Source organism: Equus przewalskii, chromosome 17 (assembly GCF_037783145.1).
Source record: "Equus przewalskii isolate Varuska chromosome 17, EquPr2, whole genome shotgun sequence".
Lineage (NCBI taxonomy): Eukaryota > Metazoa > Chordata > Mammalia > Perissodactyla > Equidae > Equus > Equus przewalskii.
Window position 1 is genome coordinate 23,122,517 of NC_091847.1, and position 17,505 is coordinate 23,140,021.

Here is a 17,505-nt window from a genome sequence, read left to right on the forward strand (position 1 = left end):
TTTGCTGCTCTAATCAGTCTAGTTTCCATAGTGCTCTCAGCTCAGACTTTAAGAGGTTGTCAGACTGCCTGGATTCATGGACTATCTGTGCCAATTACTGGTTGTGAGACTGTGGGCAAACAGCACCTCTCTGCTTATTTCCTCATGTGTAAAATGGGGATCATAACAGTACTGACCTCATGGAGTTATTGTGCAGAATCACCTAGAGCAAATGAGATAATATGTGCAAAGCATTTCTAACTGTACCAGGCACATCGAAAGCAGGCACTTACGTTTTAGCTCCAATTATTATGACTATTCCTACTAAGTGAGATTCACCATTTACAGGTATGATTTACTCTGCGACTGTGTGTACAACGGCACCTTAACATTCTGGAATTATCATTCTGAAAATTTTCTTAAATTACACATTTTATCTCCATTATTTGTTTAAAATAAAATTTGAATTTGCTTATATGGCTGTGATGGGATAGAGCAAGAATACTCCATCAACTTTACTCTCAGACTCCACCATTTTTAGACTTCAACAGATGGGTCTTTCTCTCTTCTTTACCTTCTAAACATACTTAGTCCTACCTTTTAAAAAGAAAACATGCAGACACATAACACAAACGAAAATAAAAAGGCAACCCTCAAATTTGCCAAGTCCATCTAATGTGTAAGTTCAAATTTTGGTACAGCTTGAGCTTTTTCAAAAGAAATATATATTTACTGCTTCCAATTCTACCAATATATGACAAACCAAAATCTCCCATCATAAAGTCACATTCCAATCCTTCATTGGGTTTACAGGGTTTTTTTTTTTTTAATATACAAAATAATGTGTCTCCATCTGTTACTTCTGTTTGTTCTCTCAAAAGAGGGGCCAGATCCCTCAATATGTATGTATTGCTCATATAAATCAATTCTGATCCCCTGGTGGTAAGAAAGGTTTAAGAATGGAGACGTTAATATGTGGTGTTGTCTTTACTGCATGCTCATGTATTCCTGCAAAGCTTACCTCTAATCTCTTAATCCCAAAATCCACTGATTTCTTCTCAATCATCCTCCTCCCCAAGTTTTCTCCTCATTTTATGTTTATTAACATCTACACTTGATAACTCTATCTCCACTTGGCTTCTAAGACACTAGTATTGTTGATTTCCCTATCTTTTTTCTGACTTTTCTTTTACAATTGCCTTTATGTTTTCTCTTTCAGTCTGTTGAAACAGGTTCTTCCAAACTTATTTCAGATATTACCCAATTTCATGGCTTCAGGAATTATCTCTCATCTGAATGCCTCTGTCCCAATTTTCTCACTCTGGGCGCATTCTTCTCCCTAAGCTTCAGACCTTCATTTTCACTTCTTTTTGCATGTCCCAGTGGGGATATCTCTGGCTGCTCAGTAGGTTCATCAACTCCTCCCATGACACCCCAAGAGGGAAAATTCTTCTAATAAACATTGTCCTCAGTGGCACACATGACATCAGTAGACCATAGGTTCTCCCAGTGCTAGGTCTACTCCGTATTCAAGTTCCATGCTGTATGTCAACAGAGTGCCTTGCTGGAAGTAAGCATACAGTGAATGGAGCTTTATTTATTTATACCGCTTCTGTTCATAGATAAAAGGAAACCGGCTGCACAAATCTTCTGAAGTATTCCAGCAAATGTTTATACAACAAAGTAAATTAATAATAAACTGTTGAAATTTAACTGGATAACCAATAATAGCTAATGTCAAATATGGTGAAGACATAACTAAAATCACTAACTATCCATAATCAATAATAAATATTAAGGAACATTCATTGAAAAAACTAAAGATTTTATTGCTCAAAAGAAAACAATGGAAATGACTCAGAATCTCATAGAATTCTTTAGATTTCATTGTTCGTACGATGGCCCTTACATACCAAGATCATAGTTTCAGTAAAAATGGCAGATTCTAAATATTTCATAAAAATATCTAATAGGAACTAAATAAATTTGGTGCAAAGTTAAATTATTTGTTTTCTGTATCAGGCATACCCAGGAATGTAATCTTGTTAGATGTTTATTTATTGTGTGGCTTTGGAAAACTTAGATTTCCTTGCTGGATCACCTTCTGCATCTCATTCTGTAAAATGGTGATAGTGATGCCTACCAGGTGCTGGTGAGATACATGGCACAACGGCTGCCACATAGCAAGGACTCAATAATTGGTAAATTTATTAGTATGAGTAGCAGTACTGATATTATTATTACTATTAGTATTATTATTAAACAAATTATCAACTTAAGTTATTATGTAAACTCGACTGAGTACATATGCCTTTGTTAAGAACTCCATATGAAATCCTGATGCACATATTTTCCCCGTATTTACTCTTCTGGACCCATAGCCAATTCATATATATTGGTTCAAAATAGCATATTTTCAAATGCAATCTTTTTTATTATATGAATAGGTAAGTTTATGGATAACATAATGATTTATCATCAGTCTCTGTTAAATGAGCATTAAATTTATATAATTTGGTTACAGTTTACCTCTAGATAAATGGACCTATTTAACTATAGGTCGCCTTTAGTTATATAGTCACAGTCAGTGATTTCTCTGATATGAGCAGAGGGTGCTGCTGATTTTCAGTGATAATAGGTAATGCCTTAGAGCACTGACTTTGGAATAATCTAGGTTCTCAGGTTTTAGTTTTATTAACCACTCTAGTTCATATCTGAAAAATGCCACAATGTAAACATCATAGAGTGGTTAAAATTAAGTAAGATAATGTATCTAAGGAATTTACCAAGGTTCTTTGACATTTATTAAGCATTCAAAATGTAGTTATCACTATAATAAAGATAGCAATAATTATGTTTGCAAAATTTCCAAAATATTATAGTTATTGAATATATATTCAATACAGCAATCACAACCTACTTGCTAATAATTTTAGGGTAAAATTTGCTGGATAGCTTTTAGTCAAGTAATAATCAACATGTTTTCTCAAAAGCATATATTTTCATTTGAGTATTATAAAGGTGTATTTTGCTGGCATTTTTCAATAACTTGATGTAATACTAGTAAGTGTCTGTCTTTCAAGCAAGATTTATTTAACAAACAGTTTTTAAGCTGATTATAAAAATACTACTCATCAGTACGATTTAATCAATATTGTGTGACTTTAGAGGTGAAATAACTTCTCTGATCAATATTGGACAAATAAATTATGACCCTTTTTTCTATATAAACACAATGCTTGAAAGTATGTTGAACTATGGTTGAATGCCATGAAGGAATGCTGGTAACAGCAATCACATGTGAACTTCCTATGAGATGGTAAATGTGCTCGTTATTTCTGAAGGGTAGATACCTGCTAGTGAACATCATTAGTTGGTTCTCTTTTTAAGCCATTTATTTGAATTCATATTCATTTGTCTATGTGAACCATGCTGCTTACACTGTTTAACTTGATGCTAGTTGAGTCAGTCTGGTGCCCGTAAATTTTTGTCTCTGGTTATAGTGTTTTATACCCAACTAATCCTCTGTGTATACGGTCATTGTTTATTTCAAATAGTCTAATAAACACATTGAGTCTAAGTAATAGCATTTAATTGATATTTAAACATATTTCCAAATGTTTACATTTAATATTTTTCTATGAAAATAGTATCTAAAAGTTACATACTCCTTACTCACAACATCTTTACTCTTTGGACTGAAGTCATATTGTTGTTCCTTTGTATAGAATAAAAATAAGCTGAGAGACAAATCACTATAGCATCATTCGGGTAGTTACTAGATTGCAATCAGAAAGTTTATCTCTTGACCTCTTACCCCCAAACTACTCTCCTTTGTGAAATCTGTCTTCACTTCTTACATTCAAGTAATAAAAGTTTTGAGTGCTTAAAGAAATTGCTGGTTCTTTTGATAAAGAATTTTGTCATTCTACCTTTCCACTTAATGTAATGTTTTCGTGGACTGAAAGTGAGTGCCCGTTTATAAATAATTTTAGCAAGTTGACTACAGCTGTCAGTTGTCTTAAGTATCTCAGATTACTAAGAATTATTTAGCAAAGGCTGACAAAGAAAAGGAAAAACTGGGCTTTTTCCAGCTCCATGCCAGGTACTACTTATTATATTCTGACATGTTTCAAATTATAGGTCACAATCTATTTCTACTTCTGGAAAGTTCATTTTCGGCCAGCATTGTGGAAATGACACTGAAACATTTTGTCTTTTCTGTGAATACAAGTAAACTCACTCAAGCCTTCTGACATTAGCCTAGAGAGCCATAAGAATGAATAGTTTAGTCTTGCTCTCACCATATGGTCCAAATGAACTCGTAACTGTGATTCATGAAGCCAGCAGCAGAATTAGTGAGAATATTACTTTCATTCTCTCATAGGTTGTTGTGAAGATTTGAGAGCTGAGAACAGTGTCTGACATTAGTAAGCAGTCCAATATACATTAACATGATCCCAATAATAATAATTGTTATTTTCATTTCTAATAATAATTATTATCATTATTTAATTTCCGATTATAACAGTAATACATGCATATTTTGGGGAATATTTGGAAAATACAGAAGTATAAAAAAGGATCTATTTCCTGATATAGACCTTTTACATGTGTATTTTTTCCGTACTGAGCTCATATTATATAAGTGGTTTTATATCTTGTCCTTTTTCACTTTATAAAACAATGTAAACATTTCTCTATATTGTTATAGATTCTACAGTTGTGGTTTTGTTTTCCATACAACATTCATCTTTTAGATATGCCATATTTTATGTATTAACTATTTGAAGTCAGGTTTTTGTCTCCTGTTTTATATTATAAATAACACTATATTGAACATTTTTACTTTAAATGTTTGATTTTTATTATTATGCAATCCTTGGGATTATTTCTAAAGTTGACATTATTTAGTCAAAGGACATTGAAGTTTTTTAAAATTCTTGCTGAATATTTCAAAATTGCACGCTGTAAGGTTTGTACCATGAACGTTTTCTTCTGGGTTCATCTGCATCTGACGGTACTCCTCCACTTCCTCTTCCTTGTCTTCTGTCATTTGCTCATTACGCTTTCTGGGTTTTTCTACTTGATTTGTCATAGCTATCTATTCCTATGCCCCTTATTTGTTTAATTGTATTCATTATTTTATGTCTTCAATTTTATATTTTCAATTTAATATTGTCTCGGATTCTTAAAAAGCAAGTAAGACCAAATACCCAGCTTTTAGCACTTCCTAAATATAATCAACGTCTATGTTAAGGGAGCTAGGACATCAAGATTAATTTAGATTAAAAACATACCTCATTTAAATAAAATGTAAGAGAAAAGCAAAGATGGGCAATTTTAAATGTGTGTTCAGCCTTTATCAAGATGCTAATTAGATGATTGTGTACTTTAAATCCCAGGTACATATGTGACTTGACAGACATCAGTATATTTGTCATTAGTTACATGATGTTTTGAGGTGTCCAAAAGTCCTAGCTTAAGTGCCCTCAGCAAATCTACCATCATATTTGGGGCAGTGGCCTGTACAGAAAGATCTTGAATGAATGAGAAGAAAAACTCTTTCCATCTACTTGCCTATTACTATAAGGGCCCTTTCCATTGCAGTGAGATTTTGATTTTTTTCTTTTCTCAACAGAGGCCTTCTTCCTCCTCCTTCATTTCTGGGAACAAAACATTTCACTACCAAAGTCCACAGATGAGGTGACCAAGAAAGCTACAATGAGAACTTCTGCTTTCTTCTTGTCATATTCATAAATAATTCAATAGAAATGTATTGGCTACTAACAAAACTGTACTGTCACCTCTTTACCTAGCTAGTTCTGCTTTTATATATATATATATATTTTTTTTTTTTTTTCTGTGCTGTGGAAGATTTGCTCTGAGCTAACACCTATGCCAATCTTCCTCTATTTTGTATGTGGTTCGCTGCCACAGCATGGCTGCCAATGAGTGGTGTAGGTCCATGCCTGGAGACTGAACCAAGCCCACCAAAGTGGAGCATCCCGAACTTAACCACTAGGCCACAGGGCCAGTGCCACCAGTTCTGCTTTTATGTATCTTCAAACTTCCAACATTACAATTTGACTTCCATTCTGCATAACTTCAAACTTCATGAGTGAGAGTGCTTGGTATATTATCCCAAATTTACAAATCCTCTTGCTCCATTTCTCTAAATCAACAGCATAGAAAACCCTGATTCACTTTGATGTAAACATTAAAATTTTAAATAATAAACTTATAAGAATAAGGAAAATACCAAACAGTATGAACACACCTTCACACCTTAGAGAATAAATATTCATAAAAGTAAAGACTAATTGTAAATATAGTTATTTACATATACAACCTAATGATATGATATTCATTACAAAAAGAGTCTTTCATAAATTATTCTCTACTTTTTATTAATAGAACAACTGAATAATTCTATGCTTTACCCTCATTTCCATTATTTTGTCCAAGGCAAACTTTTTCTTAAATCTACCCTCCTATGAGCAGGTCATAGAAATTTACATGGACCCTTGTTGATGGAATCAATGTCAAACTATTTTATTCTGTAGTACCTTCCTGTATGAATAAAGCTCTTACATTTTATTCTTAGTTTTCATTATGATAAAACTTAAGGAATGAGGAAAAATTCATTCCCACATGCAAAATTTTAATTATGACTCTGAGATGTGTGCTTTTAATTAACGGGTGACATTTCTTTTGTTCAATTATTATAGTTCTCTACAACTGTCATAAACTTATAAATTTTAATTAAGGCTGCCCCAAACCCTAGTTACGTAGTGTCCACATAGGAATTTGCCAAAAGGCTTAACTGTAAGTAAACCAACGAGGAATAAATCCATGAATTGCCCACTGGGATTTGTTTAACAAATTAACATTTGTGTGGTGATAATGAGGTTCTACAGTCTATAATACCAAACAACGTTTTTGTAAAACTACATTTTTAAAAGTGAAAAATGCTTTGTAAAGGACTTAATTGGATATTATATTATTATTAATTATTAGATGTTATAAGACAATAAACTACATGGCCACATCTCAGGTTGAATTCATATGAGGACTAATTGATATTACTAATTGAAATGTAATTTTTTCTGAACATATTATCTATGTAAATCAAGATCTAATAATCTGGGTGCACAGATAAAGTAGATCTATTATAGAGTTTAAGAATGCAGCAAGGTCTAGACAAATGATTTGAATGAAACATTAAAAGTTGTGCTGTATCCATATACAGTTCAAGATCCATGAACAGGGCAGCAAATTCAATGTTTCATAGAGATTTGTCTCTGTGGATCCATTGCAGGTTGAATAGATAGTCATAGTTTAGAGTGCCAAACTCTTCAGTCGCCTTAAATACTTCCAAAGACAAATATAAGAAAATCATCTGGTTACAACCCAATGATTTTTATTATCTTAATGAGAAAATTAAGTTAACAATTAGGGAATAAAATCTCTAAACAACTTATTTGCATAAGAAAAGCTTCTTCCCTAAAGAAAATGGTATCTGTGTTACTAGAATATAATCACAGGTCTTTTTCTTTCAGTGCACATCCTTTGGATTCTCATTAGCATATTTAATGAAGGTCCCAATAGTACTACAGTTTCTCCTATGGCAAAAGAATATATTTTACTGTGTGGACTAGCTTCCCTCAGGCAGAATGAAAATACGGAGTAAGACTCCTAGGCCTTTTCTATTTCTGCTGAATATTTTTTGGGAATGCTGTTAAGTATTTAGAATACCTTAATTATCAATTAATCATAAGTCAAAATATTTGTAGACATGAAAATATCAAACAAAGAAATAGTAATGCTTTTGCTATTAGAATGCAAATCAGAAACAGATTGGTTCCTCTGAACTCCAGTGAAAATGCTTCTTCACGTGGCTCTTTCAGTTAGCATTATGCTAAAGACTTCAAAGAACAGCAGAAGCAATGGAAGCCGTGAGAACGCCCAGTGAGATAGAAATTAACCATGGAGGCAATGTGAAGATCATATGGATTGATTTTCCGTTTGACTAACTAAATTTGCATTTATTGTAGTGCAATTAAATGTGCGTAGATTACGCTCTAATAGTTGCATAATGTACTTTGCACTGAATATTGGAATTTGCAAATTATAGTTTTATTATGTATTGAAGTTAATTTTTTTCCCATGGGGATATATATTAAGTTTAACAGAAGTCAGCAGAAAAATATGTTTCAATGTTCACTTATGTACTGTAGAAAACACTTTTTGCAAACATAGCTATTGCATAAGTTAATAAGAATCTCAAGTATATCCTAACATGTAATAACCTGATATTTTCAAAGCATATTATATAATGCATTGCAATGCCAATGGAGTAGTTGTGATTTTAGATGGGAATTACAATGTTATCAGATGTATCAACATAGTATATTTACATTTCAAATGAACTTAATTTTCAATAACGAATGATTTTTAGCATTAGGCAAACTGTTTAATTAAAAAAACAGATTTTGGGAGTCAAACATACAAGGCTTATAAAACTGGTTTTAGTTAATCATTCTAAGCCAGAGTCAGAATATCTACAAGCCATGAGCCCTGTCACATGGTGCACACTCACGCATGATAATGATTATTACTATCATTAAATTTTGTGACTTGAACTTTGATATACTTAATTTAGAAAAAATGCCATTGATTATCTTGAATTAATTCTTAAAATTAACTTGTTAATGTATTCTTTACTACGATACCAGGAATTGTATTTATAACATTAAGTATTTTCTTTGTATCTTTCACGTACAAGGAAAATGCAAATGATTTGAATATACACTGATACTCAAATATTTACCCAGAACTGATGGCATGCAAGTTCCTCCATTTTGGCAGTAGTTGCTGCAGTGGTTGACTTCACATCTTTCTCCTGAATAACTAGGCCAACAGTGACACCTCAAATCACCCTTCTCATTTAAAATGCATCTTCCTCCATTTTCACAAGTTAGTTTGCATGAATCATCTGGTTATCAGAAGAAATGTATAAATTAGCATGCCATTCAGTGGATGGTAAAACAAAACTAATTCAAATAAAGAAAAATGAAATACTAGGATTTATTTTTTTCATAAAACTGCAAAAATAAATACCCTTAATATAAAAGTAAAAGAAATAAAATACTATCTGAAAACAGAGAAATAGGTTTCAACCATTGTTGAATGGTGAATACAAACACTGAATTAACTTTTATTCTTCTTTAGGCTTAAAGCATTATTAGCCATTTCTTATATTTGTACAACATTAAACAATAAAATCAACTGAAACTTTCTAATAATAAAATATTTCCAACTGATATATTTTCTTTATGATATGGGCAAACATGGCCTATTTTTTAAGACTGGTATTAAACCAAACTGAAATATGTAAGGGATATTTATGTACAAATACAATATCTATATTATAGTGTGTGTGTATATATATAATTAACAGTATAGGAAACACTTAATAAAAAGATACTCTTTGATGTACATCCTTATTAATCATATATAAACATCCAAAACTAAAACTCACTTAGATTTGGTAGAAGATGGTGATAGAACAGTGTCAGAAACATTTCCATATGTAAAATTTCACATGTAAAATTATTAGGCACACTCTCTCTACATAGTACATTTTTGTTGAGAATAAGAAAGGATGGTTATTCCTTGGGGTAGCAAAATTATTTTTAATGATATGATGACTCTGATTTATCATAAAGATTGGTTTGGAATCATTTTCCGTGTTATTTTTCTATGTATATTGACATGGCCTTGCCCCAGTAGTAACACTAGTTTCCTTAGAGCAGGACATGGTGTTGAATGGAACAAAAATGATTGAGAATATTTTAAGAGGCGTTCTAGTCTAGAATATCCTTCTACTGAAGTAGTGCCTATTTTATAGTAAAATAAGGTAAAACCAAGACAGCTTACATTCCTTATTCAAGACACAGTGGCCCATATACAGCAGAAGCTTGAATATATCACTACAATAATCACAAGAGTATCTTAAAGAGCCTTAGTAGCTTCAAATGACACAATGATTTAAGTATCACATCCACTGTCATAAATAGAGACTGTCAACAGCGCCAAACAACTCTGACACTTTCCTGGTGGCGAAGCAAAGTTTCCAATACTTTACCATGTAGGTAGACTTCAGGTTGGTGTTGCTAAAGTTTGCTTTTGTAATATGAAGGACTCTCTCATGAGGTACTACATATATATATATATGTATATATAAAATAAAGAAAATAACAGTCAATATAAATAGAGTTGTGTTGTGTCCTAGTTCTGCCACGTACTAGGCGTACAAGTTAAACTATCCTAGCCTCAGTTACTTCTACTTTAAAATGGCCTTAATGACAGCTGTACAACTTAATTCATAGATTTGTTGTGAATATTAATTAAATAAGAAATTTGAAAGAAAAAGTTAAAATTATAAAACTTTGTAAATATTAAATGCATATGTATATACCATACATATATACACACAAATGAGAAATTGACTTCCAGCCCAAATCTACCACATGTAGAATAGTAGAAGGATAAAGAGCTGAGATCTGGATTTACAAGCGGCATTGTTAAATTTCAACAGGAAATTGAGGCAGTTCTTTGGTAAATTACCAAGGAACATTCCTATTTCACATTGTTTACTGAGTGCCCATAAGGTACACCGAGAATACAGCTCATGTGGAATAACATCTGTGAATGCCATAAGGTTAGCAGTGAATGAAAGTCACTGTGTCTGGACCTGGATTGGAGAGTGTGAAGGAAGGAATTGGAAGAGAGAAGTGAATTGAAGGAGACAGGGATCCTTGGATTTTAGACATTGTCCCAAAAGCAATGTTGAGTCTTTGAAGAGTCTAAAAAGTCTGAGAATGACTGCACTGGCAGGAGTTAAACTGAAAGCAGGGAGACTATTAGGACTCTGTTTAAATTATCCAGGCTAGATAAGATGATGGCCTAACATAGAGTAATGTGGGATGGATAAACATGTATATATTCTAAAGGTAACTGGAAGGTATAAGGAAGGCAAAGAAAAATTTAGGAGAATTCTTCTGACACAAGGGCAAGAGGAACTGAAGAGTTGATTTAGTTTTGGACTTACTAAATTGGAGACAGCTATGTAAATGCAAGTGGGAATCTCCAGCAAAGAGTTAAATGTAGAGGTCAGATTCTCAAGAAAGATCGAGAATGGAAATACGCTTTCTTAATTTAAAATTTACTAAAACATTTCTCACTCATTCAGCATGAAATATCCTAAGTGGAATTGTGAATGTGAACAGTGAAGATAAATATTTAAGGCATTATGAACACAGTTAGGATTATTATGAGATGGCTCATTTTCACCTGCAGATATTCTATGTAAACCACATAGATATCAAAAATCTCTACATGTTAGAACATGTGCATTTCTATAATGTGCCTCATTAGGCAGCAGAAATTCAAAGATATAACACTGCCTGATGAAATGGAAGTGGACTTACATTCTTTCAAAATCCAGCTGTAATAGTTCTGTAATGAAAAAGAAGGCTGCTTTTGTCAATAACTAAATCACCCCCAGAAGTCAAGATCCAGCAATTATAATCAACTATAGGAAAGAGCAGGTGAATACTTCCCCAAGAATGAGTAACATTTGAATTTCAAATTTCATACATGAAGATTAAAAATATTCAATGTGCTCATCATTTAACAATAGCAGCTAGAGAAAGGCAAGTAATTATAAAGAGCTGAAAAACTCGGCTATATCAAATGTTAATGTCAGGAAAAAATTAATTGGCATTTATCTACAGCAATCAATAATTCTGATATCCACTTATTTACATTCCTAACTGAAGTGGTCCAAGCTGTCTATTATCAAGGCTTATATGCATAGAGGCCAGTGGGAATATTTTTAACACTCTGATTATTTAAATTTAAGATTTTCTTTTAAATTACAAAATGAACTTTAAGGGCGTTTCTGTAATCATCCCTTTCAAGCAGGGTTGAAATAGTAAAACTGAAATCTCTGAAAAAAGTTTTCGATCTTGGATAAGGATGTATTTAGAGAAACATGCTTCCTCACTTCAAACATAAAACTATACAATTTGTTGAAATAATACAGCAAAAAACTTGCTTCATTTTCTTATCTACTTCATGACAGATTCATCTTAGAGTACTGGGTGTTTACTTTTTGCAAGGCATTGTCCTAGGCACTTTATGTATGTTATTTCTAGTATTTCCAATGACTCTGGACATGGGTACTGTGGGTAATATGGAGGCATGGGGAGTATCATGTGAAGGTTAAGAGTGTGGAATGCCTAGGTTCACTTTGGGGTTACACCTTTATTAAGTAATGTTTAGTTAAGTGATAGATCTTGGCCTAATCCCAAGCTCCACCTCAGCACTACCCCAGGCCCAGTGTTCCTTGTGTATTTGTTTGGTTTAGATTGTTGGATAAATAATTAGCACTAAGCAAAGAGGAAAAAAGGAGGGTTATGCCTTTTCTTCTTTTCTCTAAGAAAAGACTTCGATGTCTAGTTATAAAAGAAGAACAACAAAAACTGTCTGCAACTTCACCGTAAAGAAACACTTGAAAACATCTGGGCCAATGAAAAAGTCACATTGGTCACGTTAGTAGAGCACTTCTGTGCAGAATCCTACCTACCAGCAGTCTTTCCCACCCAAGCAACAGAATAAGTAGACATGGTACACGGGAGGCACCTGTGAGAGCACTGGTGATGGGTGTGTGTGGAACTAGTGAAAATGTTATGCATCTTCTACAGGGAAAGATTTGTTGACTTTTTTTTTTTTTTAGGAAGATTGGCCCTGAGCTAACCTCCATGCCCATCTTCCTCCAGTTTATAGGTGGGATGCCTGCCACAGCATCGATCCATAAGCGGTGTGTAAGTCCGTGCCTGGGATCCAAACCAGTGAAACATGGGCACTGAAACAGAGTTCACAAACTCAACAGTTACACCACCAGGCTGGCCCCTGCTAACATTTTTGAGAATCTGTTTCTGAGAGGTTAAGTAGAATATGTGGCCACACATAGCTTACCCACATGACCACGTCAGCACATTGAGTGAAAAATGTACCTCTGCACATCTGAAAATGTTCATTTAATTCTCTTATTTTCCCTCCCAATTGAGATCACAGCTACTCTGGCTGGGAAGAAAATTGGTAAAGGGAAAGGGTGCATCCCAGTGTCAGGGACAGCATCTCCTTACAATAAGTACGCATCCAAAATATCAATCATGATTCATATTTAGCTCTCTGTTAAGAACTTTCCAACTTCGCCACCCACAACAGCGCCTCACACATCCTACATGCTAACTAAAATAAATGACTCATTACTTTCTTTACATGCCAGGTTTCATGCCTTTTCAGACAGTTTCTTCCGTCTCAATGTTCTGCTCCTTCATTCTCACTTATCTAAATCCAATCTGTCTTGGTAGGCCTTGTTCTAAGGTCTTATTCTATAGGAAATTATAATCAATTTTATTATTGGATAATCATCTGGATCCCCATAATAGTTTTAACTCTCTCTTTTGTGACTTGTATCACTATCCACATTAGTATCTATTTATTGGTGTTTATGTCATTTATCATTTCATCTTTGCATTCTCTCCTCAGCTTTGTACAGCCAATGCTTAAAGAATATACATCAAAAGAAAGAGCTAAGGTAGTTTTAGACACAGTGTCTTGGAAAAGGTAAAAGTCCTCAGATTGCATGTAACCCCTAGCAGAGAACAATGAGAAAACGATATGAAGTTGGAGATGCTGACTGAGGGTAATATTCAGTGTTTGTGTGAGGAGTCCCTTCTTTTTTTTTCTTTTTTTTTTTTTTTTGAGGAAGATTATCCCTAAGGTAAGTACAGCCAGTCCTCCTCTTTTTTGCTGAGGAAGCCTGGCCCTGAGCTAACATCCCTGACCATCTTTCTCTACTTTATATGTGGGACGCCTACCACAGCATGGCGTGCCAAGTGGTGCCATGTCTGCAATCGGTATCCAAACTGGTGAACCCCAGGCCACCGAGAAGCAGAACGTGCCAACTTAACCGCTGCGCCACCTGGCCGGCCCCTGAGGAGTCCATTCTAACAGAGGGAAATAGAAGAGGTAGGGAACCCTGATTTGAAGAGACCCTAGAGTGTATCTCACTGGAAAAGGTCATAGCCTCAAGGGATTTTAGAGACTGTGGTTTTGTCTGTGACACAAGATTTACTAAGTACTGATTTTCTTATCATTAATAGCAATTTTTTTCCATTATGGCTAATGTCTAAAATATGAGGGAACTTATTGTGAGCCTACCGGATAGCCAAGAGACATCTCTACTTTCCCTTTGCTATCATACACTTTTTGCTTTTAGTTCATGTTTTATTTTTTGCTACTTAATATTTACCAGGATCTGAAATAATGTTTTGATTTTTTTAATGTTTGTTCTACCCACTAGCTTCTAAAATATAAACTCCACAAGAGAAGAAATCTTGTCAGTTTTGTTTCTAAATTGGTCCTTAGTTTCTAAATCACTGTTATGCTTTGCTCATAAGCCCTCAAGATATTTATCATTATTATTAGTAGTACTCATTGTTCATCAAATTTTACACACAGGAAACTAAGACTTAGTTTCTTAATTAATCTTAAGTTTTTAAATTAGTATTTGGCACCCAGGAGTTATTCATAAATAACTTGGTGAACGAATAAATCAATCCTGGGGTTAGATTTAAACTAATAGCAGAATGGCATCCTCAGAAATATTATCTTTACTGATACGAGAGCTATATAAAAAATGTCTTGTTTCTGTGTGTTCTTAATCAACTCAAATGCAGAGTAAGCGCTCAGTGCATAAATGTAGTATGAACTGATAGAGACGCATCAGGGAAAAGAATAATTAATGCAGGCATTCAAGAACCAATGATACCAAGGTAACTAAATTGATGATTGAGTAGCTAGTTCTGCTCAGTTTCAGTAGTTGTGAAAATTTATCATACGAATTATTCCATTATTTAGAGAATCATGAAGTTTACCTACCTAACAGGTTGTCATCATTGCAGGTGCCATTAATCAAATATTTTCCTTCTGGGCACACACAGGTGGCCCCAGAAGGATTCAGCAAACAGAGGAATTCACATGCTAAATCCAAGCATGGATTGGGTACTGATTAAAACAAAACAAAAGAAAACAAAGAAATGCATAACTATAATACAATAGGTTTCAAAAACATAAAATTCAATAAGGTGAATGACAAAGTAGCAATGCTAAAAAGAAATCACATCCAATTTCCACTGGGAGCATCTCGTTTCAATGCTACCATTCTCCTTTATACGTGCAGAGAAATTACTACCCAATATCCATCCTTTATAGAAAATTTACCCTAATTTACATTTCCCACAAGGGAGAAGAAATTATTCAAACACATATTTAGTCACTCTTCCTGTGACTAATCGATTTTTGACAAAAGAGTTGGTCTGAGATACGGATGTGTTGTTTGGGCCTGTGTAAAAATAGAGCCAACAGATCTAATGTTCATTTTAGTTGGTTTCAAGACCGTTTAACAGACAGAAACAACATCCCCCTGCTATTTACAAAGGCTTAAAATCCATTTGTATTTGTCTGTTCAAAACACAAATAAACAAAAGCTGACTTTTTTTGTTCTAAATACCACGTTTAACATAGTTTCCTTTTCATCAGGTAGGAGTTTGTGTGCACAAGTAAGTGTGAACCATATATATTTTTTGTCTAAATTTCTATCCAATTAGCATCCTCTGTAGTCATAGCTGTTTCGTGGCTCTCCCTAGAGAATTTGTCATTAGAATAAAGCAGAAGTGGCACCTAGGTAGTGAAATGGTGACTATGAAAGTGGCTTCCATTCTGTAAGAACCACCTCTCAAATGCCTATTATTTGCAAGGCAGAATTTTGTTTATTTAGTTTTTATAAAGGTGGCAATATTTGACTGTGAAGAAGAATCAAACAGAACTAGAGGACGAGAGGGAGTGTCCTCATATTAACCTTGGAATCACATAAGTCAGATCATTGGTGAAGAGAAACAAAACCTTGGATAAAATTTCAGGAAATTTTTAGGGTGCTATATGATGTTTTAACCTGTTTCCAAAGCTGATTTGGATAAACATCAATTGCTATCTTTGCAGATCATTGCACCAAATGAGGTAAAATATCTTTTTATTTGCCATAAACCATAGTTATAGGTAAATCTTAAACAGTTTCTTGAAGGGTGAATGCATACATAAATACAGATCATTAGAATTTCAGCCACATTTTTTTACTTTGTTCTTCAATATTGTGGATGGTTGTGTTTGAAACATATCTTTCAAGATAATTACATCAATTATTTACCTATTGCTTTTTAGGAGGGAGTGTGATGATAAAAATCATAAACAGAAAAAATACAACTCTTGGGAACAGTTCTCCTCAGATACTTTTAAGGATGCAATGTTAATGTTGTAATTGGGTCAAAATGACTAATGAATTTTCTTACTTGCATGGTTTGTCTATAGACTCACAAGGTTTTATTAAGAATTTTAGAAGACCGGAATAAGAAACATATTTTTTATAAAAAGCCGATTCTAATTCCAAGAAAATACAGCTGAATGCTGATATTTTCATATATGTTATGGCAGAAATGGAAATTTTTGCATTATTTCTTGGCTTTGGTAATTTGAGAAGTCTGGTGATATCAAAATTAAAGTTATGTAACTTACTGATGTTAAGACACTGAAATAGTTAAGATATTTTAAAAGACTTTCTTTTGAGAGTCATAAGGAAGAAACTTCACCAATATATACAACTCTATAAAATATTATACTTACAGTCCAGTTGTTTATAGCGATGAGATATCAAAACACCTTTTGTTTTATCAACATCTAAAGCTAGGTACTCTACTGAACCATGGCCAAATTTTTGTACTCGAAATACACCATTTTTAGGTCCTGCTCCATATATATAATCTTCAAAGACATCAATCCTATGTGGATGTAACAAGCCTAGAATTTTTAAAACATGGAGTCATAAAAGTTGCAGTGTAAATATGGAGAATTAGAAAGAATAGAGTTTATCCAAGATTAAATGGAAAATCATCTTCTTACTGTTTTTTTTTTAAAAAAACTTTCAGGAATCAGAATATTTTTAATATTAGCTGTAAAGTTGATAGAATTAACTTCTTTGTAGTAGAAAAATGTGAGATACTAAACATGTCACTCAGAACATAAAAAACATTTCCAGCATCACTTTAATCATCATCACAACCACATAGCATTTGCTGGGGGCTTATTATATGCGGAGGGATCTCTGCTGTGTGGTTGGCAGACAAAAGAGAAGCCTACAGGCCAGACTTATCCACTGCACAAAAATAGGCAATTCACAAAATTCTCAATTTTGTCTTCTGCATAATGTTAATGATCAAATTGGATTGCCTGACTGACAATTTTATCATGCAATCGCAAGTTGATTTAAAGAGTAAAATCCAAAAAAAATTGACATTACTATTGTCTGTTTCAGAAATGAGATCAAGAAAACAAACT

At 33.6% G+C, this 17,505-nt stretch overlaps 1 protein-coding gene across 4 annotated transcripts in view; it reads right to left on the reverse strand.

Annotated features, from left to right (window-relative positions):
* LRP1B (LDL receptor related protein 1B) overlaps nucleotides 1–17,505 on the reverse strand; it is a 1,824,802-nt gene that overhangs the window by 67,340 nt on the left and 1,739,957 nt on the right. For all 4 annotated transcript variants that reach the window (XM_070581263.1, XM_070581262.1, XM_070581261.1 and 1 more), the window contains 3 exons: nucleotides 16,795–16,968; nucleotides 14,998–15,123; nucleotides 8,813–8,977 (listed from right to left, as the gene is read on the reverse strand). In XM_070581263.1, the coding sequence (XP_070437364.1) occupies nucleotides 8,813–8,977; nucleotides 14,998–15,123; nucleotides 16,795–16,968 (465 nt within the window). The remainder of the gene's footprint in view (nucleotides 1–8,812; nucleotides 8,978–14,997; nucleotides 15,124–16,794; nucleotides 16,969–17,505) is intronic.